Source organism: Leptidea sinapis, chromosome 3, assembly GCF_905404315.1.
Source record: "Leptidea sinapis chromosome 3, ilLepSina1.1, whole genome shotgun sequence".
Taxonomy (NCBI): Eukaryota; Metazoa; Arthropoda; class Insecta; order Lepidoptera; family Pieridae; genus Leptidea; species Leptidea sinapis.
The window spans coordinates 16,840,751-16,866,515 of NC_066267.1; the positions used below are offsets into that span (position 1 = coordinate 16,840,751).

Consider the following 25,765-nt stretch of genomic DNA (forward strand, 5'->3'; position numbering starts at 1 on the left):
GAGTCATACTGCGCCCGGGAGCCGCTTCCCCCACTACTCTTAAAATTGCCTTTAGATCGTTGCGCGGCAATAATATCCTTTTTTAATTGTATCATTATTTTGGCATCATTTTAAGTTATTTTAAAATTTCCTTTTAGTTCCACACATGTTATCGTAGATATTTCCTTGTTTAGGCCGACCGTGTTGTAACCATAGTACCTACATACGCCTGTTTCGCTTGCATATGTAAATCTTTAATGTGATATTTCCTCTCTCGCCGTATTACTCATGCAGTTTATAATGCCTTTATACATATTATCAATTAGTTTATATTTTCCGTGGTAACGACACGGCAAGCCAACGCACTGTGTATTATGGTATTTATTGATATTATGTAAGCTTTGTAAGTATTTGGTGCAATTTGATGTGTATGATGCTATTTGGTGATTATTTCTGGTTCCCCATACAACTTGGATTGGACTGTAATATAAATCTTTCTTTGGTACAATTTCTGAGATATCACATTCAATTAATAAAGGATAATGATCGGACCATTACACATCATCGACCACACTCATACTTTTAATCGTATTAAACGCTGCTGACGTCACAACACAATGATCTAGCCAACTACATGATCCATGGGCTTCGCTTAGATATGTGAAAGTATTGGATAACCCACCGAGCATTTCGATATCAGCACAAACCCAGTTCTGGTCTCCACAGTATGCAGCCAATTCTTTTCCGAACATGCTACCTACATCGGCATTAAAGTCCCCTAATATCATCGCGCACTCTATACCACTATCTTCTATGATTGAAATGATAAATAAATGACCAAGGCATTCAGTGAACTCTGGTAAATTATCCGCGCACTCGGTAGGCATGTTCACTGACAGGATAAGTATACAGCGGTCTTCAAGGTCCACTTTGACTGCTATAACACGCTTCGAGCCTGACGCTAATGGTAAAATATTTGTGAATAGTGACTTTCTCATCAGCAGAGCTACTCCACCATACGGTCTTCCTTTAAGAGTTCCAGGTGAGGTGTCTATTGGTGATACTGCATGATATTCAAAATCCTTGTGAATTTGTGACAGGAAACCCAAGTCATCCGGCAGTAGCCATAATTCTTGTAATGCAACTATATCACAGTCATCACACAACTGTGTGACAAAGGCTTGCGACCTTCGTACGGATTTGCAGTTAAAGCTAGCACATTTTATATTTTTACTAATTCTTACGTCCTTGTTGTTGTAACAAAAACACTAAGTATGTGTTAGAAAGATGTGGTTTGATAGGTAAGTATTAAATTTAAACGTTATAATGCAGATATAATGAGTCCGTTTTCAGATCTATTTTGTTTATATATTCTGAATACTATAGATTCTGGCCAGTAATCTTCTTTTAGTATAATGTCGAGGTCTTTCTTAGCCACCATGATTTTTAATGACTTAAAGTTAGTCGTCTTTCATTTGTTTTAACTTTTCAATCCCGTAGATGCTTTGCCCATTTTGTTTTAAATATTCTTTAATATCCGTTTCTGTGCATTCACTCGCAAATCTAGAAATGTATACGGGTACTATTTGTTCAGCTACTTTTAATAATTAATATAATATATAATAAGTTAGTGCCCCGTTTGTTTCTAGTATTATATTAGTTATCGATTGTGTTATGTTTTCTCTCTTTGTCAAGTCAAAAATATGAAGTTTGACATTAAGGAAAAATCGCTCACCCCTACTTTTTCGCTTAGAGCCTTTATTTTATAAATTATACTTTAAATGCAAATATGATTATTAATACAATACCACGTAAGGGGATTATTTGAATTTCTTGCAGGTATAAAACAGTAAAAGAGCTTTAGTAAATAATAATAAAAATATAAGCCTTTATTCTTTGTTAGCAAACGCCTCCAATGTCCTCTCTAACCTAACCCCCGCAGTTCCAGTCCATGTGCCACCTGCGACAGTTCTTATTTGGTCCACCCATCTTTGGGAAAGGTCGACCCCATTTCCTTTAACCTGTGTACAATGCATTAATGTTTTTCTGCATTTTGCCTGGTGATTAACCATCACCTTATCATAAGCCCCATAACGCTACCTAGAATGAGTAATTAATTACGACATGTACTTACGTCATGTTGAATACTTAGATGATAGTTTGATGTTCTTTGATCACTACCAAATCCAAGGATCCTACATAAGGTAAAGTCGTCATACTAGTATTAAAAAAGTGATTGCGAAAACATATTACAAATAAAACAACCAAAAGACTATTAACAGTATATTGTTTTTACTATTTACATATATGTTATAATACCGACCTAATCAATTTCTACGATAGTTTTTTTACAAGCTATTTAATCAACAAAAACGCTAACCCACTATTATGTTTATTATGGCATGTAGTAATTAGCATTACAGGATTATATTATTATAACTCGGGCAAAATACAAATCTTATATTGTGTCAAGTTCACATGATAATAATTAAACTTAGCTATGAGGCGTAATAGTTATTTATGCAACAGTTGTGTAATAAGGAGTATTAAAACACGAATGTGGATTTATATATATTTAATAGTATTACATGAGTGTTTTAATACCTAATTATCAACAGTTGCATACAAGACTTTATCTACACCCAGAATATGAATCCTCTAAAAGATTCTGAAACAGTTAGCTTGCTGCTAACATTAAAACAGCCAGTCCTAGTAGAAGCCTAATATCATCCATTACTACAAATAAACCAAGTACTTATTAATGAAAGAATTATTTATTTTAGTAGTAGTTTTTATTTATAGTGCAATAATTCGACGTTCTGGTAATGTGGAACGCGAGTAAACGAAAATGTTCTTTTTTTGAAATTCATACAGATACCACGCATAGAGCAATAAGAATGTGGCTGTCTGTTTAAACTCTTTGAGCATGAAGGGATTGAAAAAAAAAAGAGGGTTGTTATGAAATTCAGTACAACATTACAACACTCGTTTGGAAGATGAAATGGTTATTAGAACATTGGGTGTTGTTGATGTTGGCAATAAGCTAACTGTTTCAGAATCTTTAATAGAGGATTTAAAGCATGGGTGTAGATAAAAACATAAACTTAGTATACTACCGTAATAAACAAACCCTGTGTGGAAGTGAGATAACTATCCTTACATAAAAACCTAGGTGTGAGAAAGATACAGAATAGATGAAGACCATGAAACCGTTTTGAAACAATTTAATGTCCATTAGTCTCCTGTCAAATTGCACCGCGTTTTAGTTTGTGTTTTTATCAGTATTGTTCTGTTTAACGGATATTCATTAAAAAATATAATAGTGTCGTGCTCTGCATTCGATTGTGTTACTATAAACTACTACACATTTCACTAACTAACTAACACTACTGTAAAACGAGCACACATTAACATTTTAAATTTAGTCACGCTGTAATGAGTAGTGTTTGTCTGTTACGCTACAATACTAAGTATATGGGTAAAAAATACTTTCAACTTAGGCACGTCACACGTCAAGTTTAGTTAGTATACCTACGTGATAATTGAAAGAATAGTGGAATATCATTTGACGACCTTAGCCCCAGTGGTTAGTAATGAGAAATCCGAGCTGTTTCAAGCAATGTTTGTTTCCGAGTCGAGGATGTTTATTTTTTCCAAAGTTTAAGTTATGTGTAATAAATAAATACAACTTGTGGTTCAACTCTATTGTTCTACCGCTTCACTTCTACAACCCTGTCACAAAAATATTCTACAAGATGTGCACGCATAGCGATTTACAGCACAGTTGGTACGCAAGTGAGTACTAATTTGACTTAATAATTTCATTAGGTCATTAGTAGGAATATAATATATAAAATAGAGTTGTGCAAAACGTTCAACTGATTTCGTGTGTGACATGCCTAAATAAGAGTACCGGTATGCAAATCGATAGGGTAGGGGCGGCTCTCATTATAACTGTATGAAATACAATTTAAAGAACAATGGCGAAATTTTACCTGACTATAGGAATAACCATCTAAGGTTAGGATAGTTACAAAAAAACTTCGTAGATAAATTGACTTGTTAGATAAAATTGTATTGCAAAGGGAACCGGGGAAATAAATAAAATATTTATTTCATTTTCACATTATATGCTGTCACGACTATGAAATCACATCCATTTTAGGTTAGATCAAGGAAAGCTGTCAATATGACTGACAGCGATGAGCGAGTGATCAATGAGTTTCTAATTTCTATACCTTTCACCTATGATCTACCTAATGCTAATAATACCTATCAATTATAGTTACCGCTGTTGTGTTATTTTGTGCTTTCTTTATTTTTATAAGTAGTTTCTATTTTAACTGGCTTGGTTTTGGACTTGAATAATATCTTTCTCTCGTTTTAAACTCTGAACCTCATTCTGAACTACTTCTGCTCTCCATTACCGGACTATGATATGCCCCACGATTTGGTCTAACGTACGCTGTTTATATAACAATAAACAAAATAAAATATTTTGCTTGTTTAATTTACTGCTACCTACTTCTACAAAATAAGGTCTTGGATTGAGAAAAAGACATTAGAAAACTAGGTACTTATTTTACCAGATTTTTAAGATTATAAAAATGGAAGTACTTAGTTTAAAAGTCAACCCGAGCCTTAAATTCGGGCGTAGGCTAGGCACACTTTAGAAGTACCTACAACTATGGATTGCGCATTTGACTTCCCTGTTATAAAATTACTTATAAAGCTATGGACAACCAACTCTGGTTTGTTGCAAATAAACTGTTATTTCCATTGCATCAAGTAACAAGTTTCCATTTTATCATAATATAATACTCAAGAGTTGTTGACTGTAGACAGTAGTACCGTAAACGTTAGTAATTAGGTAGGTATTTATTAACTATTTGCCAGTTGCTATGGTTACCAGTTCCTATCCTTAAAGATTTTTGGAATTGGTGTTATTCAGTGTTATTGTTGTTGGAACATGTTAGTTGGAATATAATAGATAAGTATTATATAGTTAGAACGGTAAAGTAATAAAAATAAAAACCTAACCTAAAAACTCAAACAAAATAATCATTTATTTCTCCATTATCCCGGTTCCAAATTAAAAATGAATAATGTCAGTAGATGCAGAAAATTATAGATAATTAATTAGTACACGTCAGTTCTTGAAATGCTACCATTCAATTTCAAATATTTTGTAGTATGAAACTTCGCCATTGATCTTTGTAACTAAAATTTATGAACCATGCGGGACTCGAACCAGCGATCTCTTGGGTTCTGTTCGAGCTACAACCTAAAGAGTTGAATACGACATACCAAGATTTACGAACCATGCGCCACTCGAACGGTTGGCTCAGCTCGTAAGAGCGCTCGGACGGAACCCAAGAGGTCGCGGGTTCGAGTTCCGCATCGTTCACAAATTAATTTTTATTATAATTTAACCCAGACATGACGGGTTTCACTTTAAAAATAACAAATTGTTTTACTGTATATTAGTGAGGGCTAGATAACATAATATGTGACAGTGCGTTAAGTCGATTTAATTTTATAATAATTATCTTACACGATGGTAGAATAAAATTCGTGCGCGTCCGAATCGCAGCTGGCCAGCTTTTAACTGCCAACATTAATTTCGGCTCTCCCTAATTTTCCTCTGGGAACATCAACAGAAGGTAATGTCTCCGTGATGATACCAGTTGCTACGGTGACTTTGTTCTCTCGGATGGTGTACGGCTGGCCGACTGTCATGACCATTCCTTCTAGAAGTGTCAGGTACACTTCTGCGTGGTCGCCCGGCATCAGCATTTCCATTGTGGGCTCTGAAATTGGTTACAACATTGTGGATAATTACGAAGGTATTAAATACAACCAAGTTTATAAATGTACCAAAATTTTACGAATAATTTAGTTATATAACGGGTAATTAAATATCATTTAATTATTTTTTATACAATTAGAGTGATTTTTTTTAAACTTGTATATAAATTGAAATTTATTTATTTCTCGTCCATTGGTTGTGGTTCAGTAGAGATATATGAGTTACAAGAGACTTGGTAGTTGAAGTATGATATAAATGGTCTAGTCGACCAGCGAACTAACGTCAGGGTGTAGAATTTGCGTGACGGTGTGCGGGCGCATCGTAAAATTCCTTAAAGGCCGGCAACGCTTCTGTGATTCCTCTGGTGTTGCAAGAGAATGTGGGCGGCGGTGATCACTTAACACCAGGTGACCAGTACCCTCGCTTTCCTTTTCCATAAAATAAAAGAAGAATTTAACTTACCTAAATCAATCCTGCAAGCAATATTCCAAGTACCGCTATACATTTGCTGCGCGTACTTCGAGATAACCGGCTTCTTCCTTCCGCCCTCGCTTCTCGATAAGAAGTATATCTTCGATTTGAAATGGTTGCTCAACTTTTCGCTTCCAGCCCGACAGAGCAGCATTCCAGTCTGAACTGAACGGAGTTTAAGACCGCGCAGTAATACACCGACGTTGTCACCAGCGATTGCCTTAAAATTTAGGTAATAATTCATTCCATTGAGTAATAATTAAAATCAAAGTCAAATAAACTTTATTCAATTAGGCTTAAACTAAGCTCTTTGAATAGTCACTATAAATATTTCTTTTTGTTACTGAATTTACCATATTATGTTTGTAAAAACTTGAGTTTGTGAGAAGAACATACAAGAATCTCGAAGGCCATTTCAATGAAATATAGTATTTTACAATGGCTGTAATATACATAATAAATTAGTTTTTAAGGTGCTGCATCCAATATATGAATGTTTAAATAATATAAATTATTTCATAAAAAGTAATAAAGAATAAACTATATAAATATAAATTATCGTATATTGTATGTTGATGATGGGAGGACCTCTAGAGCTTGAATTCATTGTTTGTATAAGAATGTTTCGACGTTTGATCCTTGTTGAGAAAGGTACTCTGTGTTAAATTTTAGTAAATTATTTGAAAATCTATCAGCTGAAAATAGTTCTTATGTAAGTAATTTTAAGTGCTGTATCCGTGTGCTGTGACAGTGATTGTGCTCATATCGAGTTAGATTAAATTATTTTACATCTCTTTCTCGCATCGCTTGTGCCGGCCGTAACTGAGGGGTTACCTCACCCCTTATTACTCACAGAAAAGAACATAACTATATTGCTATCTCTGTAATACTTGAAGTCATGGCCACTCAGCGAACTCCACCAAAAAGTGACGTCAACAAATACCCGTCAAACCCGGAGATACCTACAGCTGTTGCGAAAGAATATGCGAATATCAACACACGCAAACGAAAACAATTTGACGAATGCAACCCAATGTCTCAATTAGTCAGGAATTATCAAAAATAACAACTGCACTATCTGATCTAAATTCAAATGTATCAAAATTAAACAAAGAAACTTTAAATATAAAAAACTCTGTATCTGAAATGGGAACTCGGATCCAAGAGATTGAAAACTCCTTAGATTTCGCTTCGGAAAAACAAGCAAGTTTAGAGAATAAGATAAAAGAAATTGAATACAAAATATCCCCTATTGCTACCTTGTCCACGGATTTCGAAGGAGTTAAACAGAAATTATTAGTGATGGAACAACAGGCAAGATCATGCAATATTGAAATATCAAATCTTCCTGAAAGGCGTGGCGAAAATTTACTTACCCAGTTAGAAAAACTATTTAACGCGATCAAGCACCCACTTAATGCGTCGGACATTGTATCAGTCCACCGTGTTCCACATGCTGATCAAAAAAGCTCATCCCCGAAAAACATCATTGTGAAGTTACCGACACGCATAATGCGAGACAACCTAATCGCAGCCTATCGAGCAGCCAAGGGCTTAACTTTTACACAACTATCAATTACGGGCCCCGCTCATAGAATATACATAAATGTGCATTTAACGCTTAACCACAAGCATTTATTTCGCCAAACTCGGGAAAATTTGGGGTTAAAAATGGAACCATATTTGCTCGTAAAACAGATACATCACCCATTATTGTTATTCGTTCACAACAAGATATCCGTAAGATTAATTAATCTGGTGTTATTTAACAACAAGTATATTGTAATTGTATTAAAAATAATTACACTACATGAATTTATGCGATTAAACCTTAAGTATAAAATAAGCCTTAACTTTAGTCAGCTATATAACTATTTCATAAAGTCTAATAACTATAAATTAAAAACAATAATTATAAAAGTTACCCATAAATGCATTTCAAAACTATCCATATCAATATCATGTTTATCTGTTAATATGTATCACAATGATTGTCAAAATAGATATAGTAAATATTTATTAGTTACTTATTTTAATGAAATATTTCTGTCTATTGTAAAACATATTCTGATTCCATGTGTGCAAGGCATAATTACATTTGATGAAGCATATTATGACATGCCCATCAAATATATTTATTACTATAATATTATTCAATATCTTGCAACTACCGTATTTTTGATGTGTCTATTAATTATCAATAATATATATTTATTAGTACTACAATTAATTTCAAAAAGATGTACAATGGATAAATACAATCTGTGTCTATTCTATCAGAATTGTCAACTTAAATTAAATCCTGTTTGTCCCAACATAATGACTAGGATATTTACTTTAATATTTGTGGTCTTGGAACTTATTGGTAGGTGGTATTTAATAAATTTAGGAATATGCTTTATATCCTTAATATCAAGATTATGTGTTTATAAAAAAATTAGCAGTAGATTTTCAAATGACTCTTTATTATAATCACTCAATTTAAATTTGCATATTTCAGAAAGGGATAATTAAAAGCTTTGACTCAATCATGTTTCAATGTGCTATACATATTATGTCTATTAATTCTATAGTTAAAACATCTATTATTATTTTCATAATATCCAATGGCTAAGCAAAGCTAAAGCATGGCTAATAAAAGCACGCTTAGTATTTATTATCAGAATTGCAGGGGCATTCGTACAAAGTTACACACACTTTACACTAACATATTGACTAACTGCTATGACATTATCTTACTTACAGAGACATGGCTTATACCTGATATAAATAATTCTGAATTTATTGACTCCCGTTACTGTGTGTTCAGACAGAGACCGCTCCATAAGTAACAAAAAAGATGGTGGAGGAGTTCTAATAGCAGTGCTTGAACACCTCCATTCCATTCCAATGCATCCATCTATGGTAAGTGCTTATCCAATTGAGTGTGTTGCTTTACAACTACCAAGTGCTAACCCCCATGTATTTAACATTATTATAGCTATTTACATCCCGCCAAATGTATCTGACAATGTCTATGTCAATTTACTTGAAACATTAGCAAACCAAATGAACAAGAGTTCCGTTAATAAGTTTATTGTTGTTGGTGACTTCAATCTGTCATCTATTGACTGGATTAGGTCTCAGGATCACATAGATATATCCGATAAATGCCCACTAACGACACCCAGAATTCATTTGCAACAGTTTATGTCACTAACTAATAGCTTTCAGTACAACTAATTTAAAAATCACTTGAACAAATTACTTGACCTAGTCATTAGCAGTGTGAACTGTCAAATATTGCAACCCAGTAAATCTCTAGTTAATATTGATGCACACCATCCACCCATATATATTTTAACATTTTTTGATATATTTACTCCACTACTAAAGAAAAAGGTTATGAGGTATAATTTTAATAAAGCTGACTATATATTAATTAACAAGGAGATTGACAATACTGACTGGGACTCGTTACTAAAAGATACATCCTGCGAGCTATCCGTAGCAAAGTTTTATGAAATCATTCGCTTCCAAATCTTAAAAATATGCAATTTCCCATTTGGTTTTCACCGTCTCTAATACACATTTTTAAAAATAAATCCCGAGCATGGAGTAGGTGGAAGAAATATAATAATATCTCGGATTATGAAACTTTCTCCATGTTTAGAAGACGTTTCAAGAAAGAATGCGGATTATGTTACAAAAGGTACATTAATTCTGTAGAGGATAGTGTTCACTCTAATATTAAATATTTTTGGAACTATGTAGCCAACAGTAAAAAAAAAGATTGGTATTCCACATCATATGACATACAAGGACTTCTCCTCTAGTAATCCTGAAACTATTTGCGATATGTTTTCTTCTTTTTTTGAATCTTCTTATGAGCCATCAAGTCTTAATTTAGATAACTGGGGCCCCCTTTATGCACAAACACTAATAACACTAATTTAAGTAATCTGAGTGTCACATTATCAGATATAAAAATTAAACTGAAATCTCTGGACTCTTCAAAAGGACCTGACGGAATTCCAGCTAGGTCTCTTAAAAATACATGGGAAACCATCTCCTATCCAATACAAATAATATTTAATAAATGTTTGAATGAAGGAATATTCCATAGCGTTTGGAAGCATGCAAATTTAGTTCCGATTCATAAAAACGGACCTAGAAGTAATGTTGAAAAATACCGCCCTATCTCAATAACGTCATCTTTGTCAAAGGTCTTTGAGAGTCTTGTACATGATAAAATTTACCCCCTACTTCACATCAGTATATTAGAACAACAGCATGGCTTTGTCAAGGGAAGATCAACCACAACAAATTTAATTTTATTTACGACCTCTCTTTTCCATAACATTGATCAAAATATTCAAACCGATACTGTTTACACAGATTTTCAAAAGGCGTTTGACAAAGTTGACCACAAAATATTATTGGATAAAATCTCCTACAATGGCATAAAAGGCAACCTGCTTCGTTGGTTTGCATCCTATGTTACTAAACGTACCCAGAAAATCGTCATTAGTGGTTATGAGTCTCGACCTGTTAATGTAACATCCGGTGTTCCTCAGGGATCTATTTTAGGACCTTTTCTATTCTTTCTATTTATTAATGATATTCACACATGCTTCCTAAATTCAAAATTCTTACTTTATGCAGACGACCTGAAGATATATAAAACCATATCAAATCGTTCTGACTCTATTCTCTTGCAACAGGACTTAAATAGACTCACCGACTATTGCAACGCAAATAAATTGTTCCTGAGCATTCCCATGTGCCACTCTATAACGTTTTCTAAAAAAAGAAATATTATTACCTCCCAATATTCCCTCTGCAGTTCAAATCTAGCTAAAATGTGCAGTGTCCGTGATCTTGGCATACAGCTTGACTCTAAACTACATTTAGACCAGCACATCAACAATATTTTAAACAATGCATATAAGATGTTTGGATTTGTCATGCGCGTATCCCGCCAGTTTAAACAATATACAACATACATAACACTTTACAAATCACTAATACGTCCTCAACTTGAATACGCTGTACAGGTCTGGGATCCTCTGAACAGTAAAATATACCGATATGATTGAGACTATACAGGGTAAATTTCTAAAATCTACTCATTATAGATGTTACCGATCTAAATTATCATACCCCGATCAGCTACAAAAATATAACTTACAGACCCTAAAATCCAGAAGGAAACTTCTTGGGGCTAAAACATTATATGGATTATGTAACAACAAATATGACTGCAGTGATTTAGTACACAATCTAAACTTCCAGGTCCCAAGAGTTGTATGTCAGCGCAGTGTACGTAAGCGTCCCCTTTTTGCAGTTAGCCCAATTCGAACCAACTCCGGCAAACGCGCGCCTCTGCAACGCCTATTTAGCACATACAATGAAATCTTTTCAGATATTGACATATTAGGTATATCGGAACGACAATTCAAATCAGCAATTAAAAGCACATTGAAACAGCATCAACTTAATTAATGTTATTTAATTAAATTTAAACTTAAACCTCATTGTTATGAAATTAAATATTCTCATTGGAGACTTATATGTAACATCATAATAATATTGTAAGCAACATCTGTTTGTAATAACTACTTTTCTTTCTTGTTACCTAATACTTATATAGTAACCCGTGAACATTGTCGTTGGTTATGCACTCAGTACTATTTATGTTATTTCTTCCTCTAATGTAATCATCTAGTGTGTAATTGTTTTGTGTCCCAAATAAAAAAAAAATAAAAAAAATGTTTCGTGAACATGATGGTCGTGATTACTATCATAATTAGTAATTGCATCCAACAAATACTATTTAGGTACTTGTATGTTTACATTGTTTTTACCTTCACTAAATAATATTTGTGCCAAACAAAATATAGTTTTTAGTACATTAGTCTGTTTGTGCATGCTAATTACAAAAACGAGCGGACTCTAACTTAGTAATTGTTTTTATGTGAAAACTGATTTAAAACGGTTTAGCCGTTTTCGACATAAGCGTGCACAGACAGTTCGAGAAACGGACAAAAGTTACGGTTACATAATATACAGTATACATTTTTTTTTTTCAATTTAATTTAGATACAGGGACATGCCATGGCATGGCATATTCTTAAAAGATGTAAATAGAAGGTACTTGCATGAAGTACTTATAAGGTAATTGTATGAAACAGTAAAAGCCTTACCTCTTGTACAGAATTTCTAAAGATCTGCATATCAGATAGTGTAGTCTTCACATTATAACCAAATCCCATCAACTCTGCATCATCGTTCCTTTTCATCACTCCCCTCTTTATGGTGCCAACTACCACAGTGCCCCTCCCCGGCACAGTGAACGCGTTGTCTATCGGCATAAGAAACGGCGACTCTAGGTCCCTGACTATCTTTGGTACGTAATTGTCTATGGCGTCCATCAGTTTCAATATTGACGGTACTCCTGAAAAATAATTTTTGAAGCGAACTTTTATATAATATTTTGTTGTCCCCCACAAACGAGCGTATACCTGATGTTAAGTGATGACTGCCGTTAACATTTTCCAGTAAACACTACAGGAATGGAAGTAGCGTTGCCGGCCTTTTAGGAAGGTTTACGCGCTTATTTTGAAGGTACCCATGTCGCAACGTGTTGGAAACAAAGCAGCTCATTCCATAGTTTGGTAGCTCAAATGGTTTGGGCAACAGACAGATAGATGAGGGTTCATCAAACCAGTAGAGAAATTGTTATAAAATTTGATTTTATTATCCCTTAAAGATTATGTGTATACATACTTTGAAATCCAAGATGACCACATTGCAAATAAATTATTGCAACACTATGTATTTCGTGGGATCTCGGAGTAGCAGAATAAGAATTTGAGATCATTTTAGAAATCCGAAATAGCCTCTGCGAAAAATTAAAAGCCCTACGAACGCCGTCAAAAGTAAATTGAAAAAATTAAATAAATATAATTGATTTCAGAGTGATCCCGTTATTTATATCTCAACAATAAACCACAATTAGATACATAAATAAGTTTTCTATTTCGTAGACTACAATACTTTATTACGTTATTATTATTTTTTTGGTTACTTGGTGCGTAAACAAATAAAGCTGACCGTTTCCCAATGCGGAAGCAGGCAACATACAACTGTCCATGAGAGAAACATATGTTTTTTAAGATTAACGCCTCAAATTCTTAAAGACTGACTCTGTGATTTATGAAAATTTATTGAATTAGACGTTACTTTGCGGAAATCCATAATTATACAAATGATTTAAGTTTTCTTTAGTGTTAATTCCTCTTCTTCTTCTGGCACGATGCCAGATTTTGGCGAGACAACACGCCCTGAGGATGCCTCGTGTAGAGGCGAAACACGTGTCGAATTGTTTTGGAAATAAATATTGGCGGAATTAACATTAAAGAAAACTTAAATCATTTGTATCTGTGATTTATTTATGGTCATTGCGATAGCAAGCCGCACTGCAAATTGCAGTCATTATCATTGGGATGCAGGGTATCGTCACTTTTTTCCGTTAGTTTTTCCTTTTATATTTGTTGCTTCGATTACATTGTTACCTAAATTTTTCTGTGATAGTCGTGTGCCGTTACAAAGATGCGGTGGGATTCATAACAATATGACTACCGATACTAAATATTATGGTGTGGCAATCCTTGCAAATCCAATGAGTTTAATAATGGTGAAGTCGTGAATCGTGTAAAATAAGTGAAAACTTCTTTAACATCGTTGTGATTTGAAGTCGATGAAACGAAGTAACGACAGTAAAAAGAGACAGACACATAAATTCATAAGATTTAACGTAGGAGACCATGAGATTAGCATTAAATAGTGTTTTGGTACTAGGCGATCATAGTTGAAGAGATTGTCTATAAATCTATATATTTAAAAATGAATTGCTGTTCGTTAGTCTCGCTAAAACTCGAGAACGGCTGGACCGATTTGGTTAATTTTGGTCTTGAATTATTTGTGGAAGTCCAGCGAAGGTTTATAAGGTGAATAAATAGGAAATAGCTGCTAAATTAAATAAAACAACAACTTTGTTTTTCCTTTGATGTGTCCATACATAATTTCTATGAGAGAATTTATTGACGCACGGTTTGACAATTCTGCTGTGAAACAATTTCATTACGACAGCAGGGTGCATATTTTACGAAGTAATTTTTGATGTTATGATATATTATTGACAAATTCATAGAAAAACATTATTTTATTTATTATATACAGAACAACGTCTGTCGGGTCAGCTAGTTATTAATATATTCTGACGTCATGTCAATGTATTACTATACATTTAGACACCAGGGCAACATTAATATGGTAGTGGTGTTAGTAATGTCTTTCATAGCGGTTGAAATCATGTGTCATCCTAGCAACATGTACCAGGACTTCATATACAGTTTAGAGGTTCATGTACAATGCAGGTTTCACTTCTGACATGTATACCTTGTACGCACGCAAATTTTTTGAATATCTTCCATGTGGCTCATGGAACTTCAAAAAAAAAATTAAACCCAATTGCTGGAGCCCTTCTTGAGTTTTGCCCTTAGCAATTATGATTTTTATTTATATAGATAGATTTTTTTTATTAAATCCTTCCATGTACCTCAAGGAAATTCCAAAAAAATTACCCAATTGGTAGAGCCGTTCTGAAGTTTTGATCTTAGCAACATTCGTTTTTATATTTTTAGATTTGTCCGCAACTCGGCGTCCTATTTTGCATGAAAACGGCCCTGAAGCCGTTTCTGAGCTTGCCTACGTATGAATTTGAAAATCAAAAACACATTGGTATATGGCTATGCTGAATGAGAGATAAAGCCAATGTGCCGCCAACGCTCTAAGCAACCCCCCCAGACTAACTTGCGTGCATGAAGCTAATGAGCTTGAAAGAAGAAGTTGCAATGAATCACGATGCAAGCCTTATGCTAACCAAAGTAAATTTCATCCTCACCTATTTCAGAATTGTCATCCTTCAAGGCTTTCAAAGCGGAACCATGTACCACTGGTGACACAGCACCATTAAAACCAAAATCTGTCAACATTTCTCTCATTTCTAATTCAACCAGTTCCATTACCTGAAAATTAATTAGCATTGTTATTGCTTTGTCTAACAGCTGGCACGGACATATCTCTATCCCTTTCTGTCCCCAATTTTTATAACTTAAAACATAATATGACATACAGTTTTCTATGCAAGACCCTCTGGATCAATCTATTAATTAACTAATTACTATAATTAACCTATTCTGATAACAAAAAGACCTAAGCTAGTACTTTCCATTTGTGTTCCGTAGTTAGGAAGTTAAACAGAAAATTTTTTGGTTATGTAAGAGGTGATCACCTAATATCAAGTACTCTGGATGTGGATGGGTTGCTTGTTCCTTTAAAACCGCAATGTGTACAGTGCCTTGCGCGGTGTTTCCAGGATGATACAAGATTCAAAAAAACCGCATACATTTTCCTAAAACGCTGGCAAAAAGGCTGTGTTTGTGTTTTTTTTGGTAATGCAGCTGAATGTGTTTTGTGAATTTTAATTAAATTTAAAGGTTACATAATAACCCATACACTCATTTGTCTTCTTCTTCCAATAAAAAATAATAAGGTCATCCATTGATGATGAACTGAAATAATATTCAGTGAATGCTGCTGCATATTATGGTATCTAGCAAATAAAACTGTATTCAGAGCATTATATAAAAAATAATGTTTATACTGAGTGAGATAAGGCAGATGTTTTATTATCTATTTTTATTCAAATTATCACTTTTAACACACATTCATATGAAACAATATTCTTTTGAATAGGTATTATCAAAGTATGTACTTCATACTGAACAAAAACAGAAACTAAAATATATTCTGAGAGATAAGTAAGGTAATTGATTGCTTAGTGCAATCCACATATATTTACCTACGTAAATACAGATGACTTAGTCTGTTAGACTTCAAGCAAAAAATTAATTCATCAAACATAAAAACTTTAAAGGGTGACAAAACTCTTCCATTTGATGTAGAAAGAGTCATCTGTGGTGGATTACTCGTGTAGATAGCTTCATGAGAGGATATGTGAGTTTGTATGTTCATTTTTAACATAAAAAGTGAATACCTCATTATCAACAAGGTCCACCTTATTGATATAAATCACAATGTACTGTATCCCGACTTGCTTGGCTAAAAGCAGATGCTCCCTGGTCTGTGGCATGGGCCCATCATCAGCAGCTACCACTAAAATAGCTGCATCCATTTGAGACGCACCTGCAAACAACTGCATTCTTTATGTATTTTAAGGTCATTTGAACAACAAGAAAAACAATCATTTTAAAGGTCATTGAGTGTTTTGTACCTGGTCTCTCAAAATACACATTCATTATTGATATGTGGTTTTAAAGGTTTGGGGTTTACATTACATGGAATATACATATTTTAATCCCAATGATTGGATGTAAAAATTAATGTGGCTCAACACAAAAGGTTTATTCTTCCAAATTATGGGCGTAATCCACATTGCAGTACAGAGTTAAGAGTCCAAATTGATGGGCTATCATGGCCTTCACCAAATTTGGGGTACTAATTCATTCAAATTTTATATTTTATTGTGCCCACAGTTGTTGAATAAATAGATATGCAACGGGCAGAATAAAAAAATAAATATAACCAGATTGAGTTGCCATTGTTTTATTACCCATTTTCATTTATTCATTTAAGTTATGTGAACATTTATCCATAAATTGTAGCACTATTGATAGGAATATTGATTGACAGAGTAATCACTGTTATCTTAAGGTTTTCAGTAGCAGAATTATACGAAAAAACTGCTTAGATTTTGTCACTACACCTGTCCTAAATGAGATATCCAAATAATAATTATATAAAAGGATGTACCTGATATCATGTTACGTATATAATCAGCATGTCCTGGACAGTCAGTGTGTGCATAGTGACGGTTTTTTGTAGAGTATCCTACATGTGCTGCATTTATTGTGATACCTGAAAGAAAAATAAAAATAAATATTTTGGTGTAATACATGATTATAAATACCAAACTATTTATAGCTTTGTAGAAATTCTGTCATTCTGATTAATTTATTTATTTGTAATATGTTTGCAGAAATAAAAAACCTTGATTGAGTTTAATTTTTGTAGTTAATTATCACTATTACAGTGAACCTTTGATAAATTGGTGTAAGGTTAAGGTTCCTCTAAGGACCGTTCCCAATATACTATCTACAGATAGAGATAAGTTACTACTTTTTACTGTTAGTAATTAGTTGTCAATAATCTGAAGCTGTCCCAATATACCCGATAAGTCATTCTTATCGCCTTATATTAGGACATGTGAATTGCAATTTCCATACAAACTTTATATGGCTGGTAAGCTATATGTCATCTCATTGACAGACAGAGAGCACAGATAAGGTGCATTACCGTCGATAAGTTTATTGGGACAGAAAAAACAATGATACAATTTTATCTCAAGTAAGAGATGACTGAATATCTCTTATGGGATATATTGGGAATGGCCGTAAATGACCTGCTGATGTGATTTGACAACTTGCTTTCTACTAACTGGGCTGTTGGTGAAATATTAGTGTAAAGGTTTTAAGTGAGGCAATGTTAGGAGCATTTTATAATGCACAAAAGCCACTGTTTTGTACACAAGATGACAATATATTAACACACCTAAAATTGCATTATAAAAAAGAATAAGTGCAGATTTGGATGTAAGTAAGTGGATAAATAATTACCTAGACATTGTTGAGTTTTAGGATTTCTAGATTTTTCTAGTATTATGTACCAATAAGTTTGTTTCATGGCTTCATACTGACACAAAATCTTAGAATAATATCTACAGCATGATTTCTTAAGATCAAGAAAAACACTGACATAAACAAGAGCACACCAATTTCATACCAATATGTGAGATCTCAAAGCATTATAGATTTGGTTGGTAGGTTGACTAGAATGATTATGTAAGTAATAGTTTGTTTCTGGTAGGTCTTTAAAACCTGCATTGGTATTCAATTCTTGAAATACCATGCTGTTTGTATCAGTGGCACAGAGCACAAATATTTATCCAGTTACAATATTTTAGACAGCAGTTTTACAGGTAGTCTCATTTAATAATAGAAATAGGATATTGGGTCATTCAGCAAATTTCATAACTACTTTTATGGAATTAGCGACGAGTTTATAACACAACCGTCTTTAGTCCAGTCCACAGACACTCTTATTATAAATATCAACAGCAAACATACCTCTAGCTTTTTCTTCTGGAGCTTTATCTATTTCATCATAAGAAACATATTTGGCCATACCGTCTTTCGATAATACTTTTGTAATAGCAGCTGTAAGCGTCGTTTTACCATGATCTACATGCCCTATTGTACCTATATTACAGTGTTTCTTCTCGATAATTGTATTTGTTGTAGAAAATAACCTTAAAGATCCTTTCGTTATGTTTTTAAATCGATTGCAAATACATGCATTTTGTCTGACTAAATATTTGTGTGGGAAGTTGTGAAAAATAGACTGCAATATGTATTTTCCACTCATCTTAATTTTTTGTTAATGTAAATATAACAAAATACTTTAAATTTCAAAATAGTCAATAAATAAAACCGCTCCACAGTCCACTGAGCTGTGACAACTGACGCATCTAAAAGTACCTACTCTGTGGCCGTGACTGGCACTGACATGATTGACATAAGCTGTCAATTTTATTGTGTTAGCGTTAGTTTAAATAGAGTATTGGTAACAAGACTATCAGCTCAAACCAAAGTACAATAAAATTGTTTGAATAATTTAATCTACTTAAATTATCATTTTAATTAATTATAAGAATTATTTATTCTGCTAATTATGCGTCTCTATCACCTTCAAAAAAGTATTTATTTACATTTAATTACCTAGTTATTTTTATTATGATAGAATAACATATTTATATTTAATAGGAGTATTTTTTCATTACGGTATATTTTACCATCTAAAAAATATGAGTCACAGAAACAAGAGCAAATTAAGGTGGAACACTCCCTGGGGCCTGGGGTGCAATGAAACATAGCGGAGCACAGTGAAACGTGCCTTTTTTTCATCAAAACAAATACTTCTAAAAAATAAACCAAAACAATCTTTTTGACAATACTTTGGTATTTAGCTGAAACGATATTTTCTTAAGATCAGTGGGGTTAACACGAATTCTATTTCATCTTTTGAAACAGGTCGGGTAGCCAGGCTAGCTAGGTCGGGTTCAAGAGGGTTATAAAAACTGTCGTATGTTTTCTTGTTTCGTCGCAGATAACTAATTTATTTTCAACCACTGTCCAATAAAATACTTTATTTGCTTTCCCGAAAAACGGAATTAAACGATGTCTTGCGTGCGTATTTTCATAGAGATCAGTGGCATGTTGACATCTTCTTTATCAAGTTCAATTATTAGTTAGTTAAGTGTCTGAGCTATCGTCATCACTTCTGTCGTTCTCTGCTTCTATGGCTTAGTACAATTTTTCTTGTTTTTCTCTTATTCTCGTAGACGTGCAAACTTGTCTATTTCAGTCTTGACGTTAATTTCTGTCAACTCTGAGTTCTTGCCTTTCTTCCATTTGTGGTTATCACCTATCTTAGGTGGTTGGAGGTCCTACTTTAGCATACTATCTTCATCCGAATGGACTTTGCACGCTAACCATAGTAGACATTAATGTTGGTTATCCCTTTTGTCATCGAGAAAATGAATTGACATGGGCATAAGCCGTAGATGCTCATGGCATGTTGCAAACTTACAAGCTCATGCTGCAGTTCAATTGTAGCAGACGCCGAAGTTGTTTGGGAGCTTTCTTGACGATTTGTCACCTCACTTTGAAAGAAATCATCTTCTGTAATAGTATCCCGATCAAAAGGAAAAGCCCTAGATTTTCTGGATCAGGGTAGGAAATTTTAAATATTTCTGGATACGGAATACCATGACCATAATTTTGAGCAACCTGGTAAATAACCAAGGTCTGTCCTGGGTGGTAATCCATGAGTCTGCTGCATTATTACAGTAGTTTTGAAATGGACCAAACACTAGTATGTCCAGAGCTTTGACTCTTGTGTGGAGGGATGGTGATTAAGAGATGTTCTTGAATGAAAGATTGTTTCATTGATCCCCGTTTCATAGTGGTCCGACCAGCTAAAAAATTTAAAAACGAACTGTCGAGATATTTACTTTGAGGTTATATGTTACAAAATATAATAATAAAATCCCCAAATACACTATTTACGGTTAATCAAAATAACACAAACCTGGTGTCAATAGTTCTTCACTAAATTAGATGTTCTTTAGCTGTAAATTTAAACTTTGGACTATAGAAAAACTAATTTTACTTTAACGCTGCCTAACTCCGAAATCCTATCTTCATGTTTTACTAACCTGATTGGTCGAGTAATAGTTATTTATGCAACTGTTGTGTAATAAGGGTAAAGGCATAAAAAGGCATTTATTTTCTCAAAATTGATTCCTTTAGAATTCTTTTTGATGTCATTTCTTATACTACTAGATACTACTACCGCTTCGGAAACAAATGGCGCTCTGAGAGAGAAGAAGCGGCGCAAGAAACTCTCCCAGCATTCTTTTTTTTTGCGCTCTTTTCAATAAAAATATACAATATTGTACAGTTGCTATAAAATAATCACAATCTAGTCCCAGGCTGTCCGATCATTTAGATATTCAGCAGTGGAGTAATAGGATTTACGACAGAGCCATTTTTTTATAAAACATTTAAATTTATTTATAGACAATGCCTGAACAGTGGCTGGGACTTTATTGTAGAAGTGTATACATTTACCCTTAAAGCTATTATGTATCTTATGAAGCCTACTAGAATTAGTTACAAGCAATCCCTTATTTCTAGTGTTATAATAATGAAAATCACTATTAAGAGCAAAAAGGTGACGATTTTTGTGAACATATATTAAATTTTCATAAATGTACTGACAATAAACAGTCATAATATTTATTTCTTTAAATTTTTCTTTGAGAGACTGTCTATAACCAAGCTGATATATAGCACGAACAGCTCTCTTTTGCAGAGCAAACACTATATCAATGTCAGCAGCATGACCCCATAGTAATATACCGTACGTCATGATGCTGTGAAAATAACTAAAGTACACTAATCTAGCGGTCGCAACATTCGTGTACTCTCTAATCTTTCTAACTGCATATGCCGCAGAGCTGAGTCTATCTGCTAGATGGGTAATATGTGGACCCCACTGAAGCTTTTTATCTAACGTGATACCCAGGAAGACCGTAGTGTCCACAAGTTCCAATCTCTGGTCATTTATAAGTACGTTGGTTTGTACCTCCGCTGTGTTTGGTGTAATGAACCGTAAACACTTTGTTTTTTTACTGTTTAAGTGCAGATTATTCGTCTCAAACCAACGCACTATCTTTGAGAGTGCATTGCTTACCTCGTCATCAATATCCGCACGTCGCTTCACTTTAAAAATAAGTGAAGTATCATCAGCAAACAATACAATCTCATGGCTATCATCTACCACAAACGGTAGATCGTTAATATAAATAAGAAACAAGAAAGGACCGAGAATAGAACCCTGTGGAACACCTATTCGCACAGGTTTACCCGAAGACCGTTTGCCATTTACATCGACTATCTGAACTCTTTCGCTTAAATATGATTTTAACAGATTTAGGGCTCTATTTTTCACTCCATAATGCTTTAGTTTTAGGAGTAAAGTTTCATGGTGGACGCAGTCAAATGCTTTTGACAAATCACAAAAAATGCCCAATGCATCCTGTGACTCTTCCCAGGCATCAAAGATGTGCTCAATGAGTCTAGTACCCGCATTAATTGTTGATAAACCCCTAGTGAAACCAAACTGATTTTTGTTCATTAATTTACAAAAATGCATTTGTAGCTGTTGAAGCAAAAGTTTTTCAAAAATTTTACTAAAAACAGGCAGCACTGAAATAGGTCTGAAATTAGCAGGGTCAAAAGAACTGCCCGATTTAAACAAAGGTATAACTTTGCTGTATTTCATGAGGTCAGGGAACACACCCTCATCTATGCATTCATTAAATATTATTGCTAATTCAGGTGCTATAATGTCAAGTATGTATTTAACAATATTAGTCGAATGGCCCCATAGGTCTTTTGTATTTTTTAGGTTAATTAATTTGAAGATTTTTATTATATTGCTACCTGTAACATACTTAAATTTCAAGTCAGTAGAAGATACTGGTACGTGTAATTTAAGCATATCATATGCTGCTTTTGGCGAAGCGTTAAGGTATTTGGTCGTGACAATCGGGATTTCGGAGAAGTATTTATCAAATTCATTTGCAATTTCTATTTCCGAATTTATAACGCGATTATTAATATTTAAACAGATAGAGGTGTTACGGCAATTCGATCTACCAGTTTCATTGTTAATTACACTCCAAGTCGCTTTTACTTTATTATTACTATTTTTAATTTTATCTGCAATGAAACGTGTTTTCGCTTCATGACAAACTATTTTAAAAAGCTTGGAGTATTTTTTTACATATATTTTAAATTCTTCACTATTATTGTAATGTTTCTCATAATAAAGGTCATATAAGCGTTTACGACTTTTGTGGATACCCATTGTTGCCCAATCATTAAAACTATGTTTGTTGTTTACTGTCACCGTTACTGGAGTAAAAATCCTGTCAAATTCCTCACAGAAGGAATTGAAGACTAAGTTATAGTGAAAATTAGCAGTTTCACCACAGTGTAAAAATGGTATCGTATTTACCAAATTATTTCTAAACCTCTCAAGACGGCTACCCGTAACTGGTATAATCGTCACCTTTTTTGGTCTGACATTGTCCAATCTTGTATTTACTTTTATAAGTTGCCCACTATGGTCGGACTGAAGATTATTAATTATGAGTTTACTAGTAATAGTAACATCTGTAAAAATATTATCTAAACAGGTTGCTGTTGTAGAAGTGATTCTAGTAGGTTCCCAAAATACATTGAACAAATTAAAACTTTGAAATAAATTTTTAAGGCTAGTACAATTGGCCGAAGGTTCAAGCAAGTTTATATTAAAATCTCCACACACTATAATTGACTTGCTAGTTTTGCTAAATTTTGATAGTACCTCCTCCATTCTATGTTGGAATTGTTCATATGATGCAGTGGGGGGGCGGTATACACTTACAATAATAAATTGCTCTAGTTCTATACAAGCTATCTCAATTAGTTGTTCTATAGAGAGATTAACAATATCTCTTCTATTTTTACATTTTAATCTATTATTAATAATAATTAGGGAACCTCCATGTATTGCCCTACTTCTACAAAACGAACTGACTACTTTATGTTCTCTAAAACTAAACTGGAGCTGATGACTCTTACGCCAATGTTCTGTAATACATAATATATCTATATTACAGCAGCTCAAAAACAGTTCAATTTCTAATTCCTTACTTGAGATACCTTGTATATTCTGGTGAACAATATTTATGAGCTTTATATTATGATTATCTATAGCAGTAACATTTATATTTGGTGAATGTTGCCTATTTTGTATGATATTGCAAGAGTTGTCCTCCCTTGTCAAATAACTTAATTTAAATTAATTGAAGAAAAATCTTCATTGTTATATTTTTGTACATTAGTACTAATACATTCCCCAATAGGGGCTTGTATGTCGATTATTTTACAATTTTGCCCAATAGAGGCATGTTTATTAAATAATACTACAGAGGAAGTAGTTTGTTGACTAAGACTATAAGCTACTAAAGTAGCCAGCTGTCGCTTAACTCTAAATGGTAGGTATAGGTTACCATTGGTTATTTTCATTTTATAATTAATGAATTTATTTGTGTCAAATAAAATTAAATTTTCATTGTTGTGGAATGTCGCATTATACAAAGTTGTATTTAATTTAAATATTTTTCTATTTTGCTCCTGTGTCAAATCCGAGGAGTATGGGAATGTACACATCATCACTTTAGATTTTGTCTTATTGGAAATATTAATTAATTTTTCTATATTTTTAATTAGGTCCTTATTTCTAATATTATGAGAGTTATTACCAAACATTATACCTATGATTGTTTTTTCTTTTAGATTTATTTTTGGTATGGAATTTATGAGGTTATTGAAAGTTATATTGGGTTTACATATATTTATCAACTCACAATTCTTTGCAACTGCATTATTTAATAAAGGTCCAAACCCTTGGCCAATTTTGTCTGAAAATAATATAAACCTACTTGATGCACTATTCCGGATCGGCGCGCTCCGCCGCTCGATGTACACTTTAGATCGGCAGGCGTTCGGCGCTCGCGCAGCGTTTTCCCCCTGCGTATTATTTTACGTGTAGTTATAAAATGCTTATAACTAGGATGATTTGAGTGACTGCCACTGACTGCTATTGAAACAAGCTATAAGACCATGTATAAATTATTCATATTGTCTTTCTTTTTTATTTCACACAGACTTTTCATTCGACAATAAGTGTAAAAATAGGTATATTTTAAAATAAATGTTGTTATTATTGTTAATTACTTGTTTTATTTATTTCCTTTTATGTTTTTGTAATGAACATATAATGTTCATTAAAAATAAAGCCAAAAACTCCACAAAGAACAATCTTCGTGCAAGTCTTGATAACGACCGCTCGCTGCGCCGCCCGGGAACAAGTGAACACATAAGTGCTATGTCCGTAAAGCTATGACGTCGAATTTTGTTGGCCTTGAATCGTAACGTATCGAAATGTGTATGGGACTTCACTCGTTCATAACTGTGTAGACAAATAAACCATCTTGTACACCTAATAAGGGTGAAAACTGGGTGAGGTAAAAGAGTGCCTCGGGGCACAGCCACTCTCATTTTTTTTTGAATTACCAGTGCCCGCGGGCACGTCCGATGCGGAAATGTTAAACCACGAATATATCGAATCGATAAAAATATCGAAGAAAAGAATGAAGGGATCGAAACAAAACATAGGAGTGTTGTTATGAAATTCAGTACAACATTACAACACTCCAAAGAGTATAAGATATACCTATACTTAAAGGGGAAAGAGAGCCCTCTCTATGCATTATGAGCTGTCTATTTGAAAACTAGCGCCATTTAGAGATTGGCCCCGGAAAAAACTATATATGAGCTCGAAATTATAAAATTCATTTTTAATGATGTGATGCAATTAAATACCTAACTCTACTTTTTAATATAGGTATTGCAATTTTTTACCATGTTGAAATTGCGCGTAGAGTTAGTTATTTAATTTTGTGACAACATAGAACATAAAGGATAGATTTAGTAAGTAGAGTAAATATGCAAAATGGAACACGAGAGCTACATACATGCGCAAACGCTAGAAGTAACCGCCATTTTATGACCAGTGGGCAGTGACACAAATAAAGAAAAGTTGAAAGGTTTCAAAGCGAGTGACAGCTGACAAAGCTTTCATTTTCGGGACAACTAACAGATGGCACTACAGTCTTCTGAAAACGTCACTTTAAGGCGTCTGTCC

General features: G+C 33.7%; 1 protein-coding gene across 2 annotated transcripts; it reads right to left on the reverse strand.

Annotated features, from left to right (window-relative positions):
- Positions 1-2,249: 2,249 nt before the first annotated feature.
- On the reverse strand, positions 2,250-18,892 carry LOC126978817 (elongation factor Tu-like). 2 transcript variants are annotated; one of them, XM_050827903.1, is made up of 7 exons: positions 18,511-18,892; positions 17,138-17,242; positions 16,362-16,510; positions 15,207-15,330; positions 12,445-12,695; positions 6,251-6,479; positions 2,250-5,789 (listed from the first exon to the last, which is right to left on the reverse strand). In XM_050827903.1, exons 1-7 carry the CDS (start codon positions 18,806-18,808, stop codon positions 5,584-5,586), a joined length of 1,362 nt encoding a protein of 453 aa, XP_050683860.1. In that variant the 5' UTR covers positions 18,809-18,892; the 3' UTR covers positions 2,250-5,583. The 2 variants fall into 2 exon arrangements, with proteins under 2 accessions (XP_050683860.1, XP_050683869.1); XM_050827912.1 differs by lacking the exon at positions 18,511-18,892 and having other exon boundaries at positions 16,362-16,520.
- Between the last annotated feature and the right edge of the window lie 6,873 nt (positions 18,893-25,765).

Bases quoted from the DNA above. Each gene is read 5' to 3' on its own strand.
- LOC126978817 (XM_050827903.1), bottom strand. From the start codon at position 18,808: ATGAGTGGAAAATACATATTGCAGTCTATTTTTCACAACTTCCCACAC. The intron at 15,331-16,361 runs GTATTCACTTTT...ATTAATTTTCAG, and splicing joins TGGACCTTGTTGATAATGAG to GTAATGGAACTGGTTGAATT. The intron at 12,696-15,206 runs GTGAGGATGAAA...ATTATTTTTCAG, and splicing joins GGATGACAATTCTGAAATAG to GAGTACCGTCAATATTGAAA.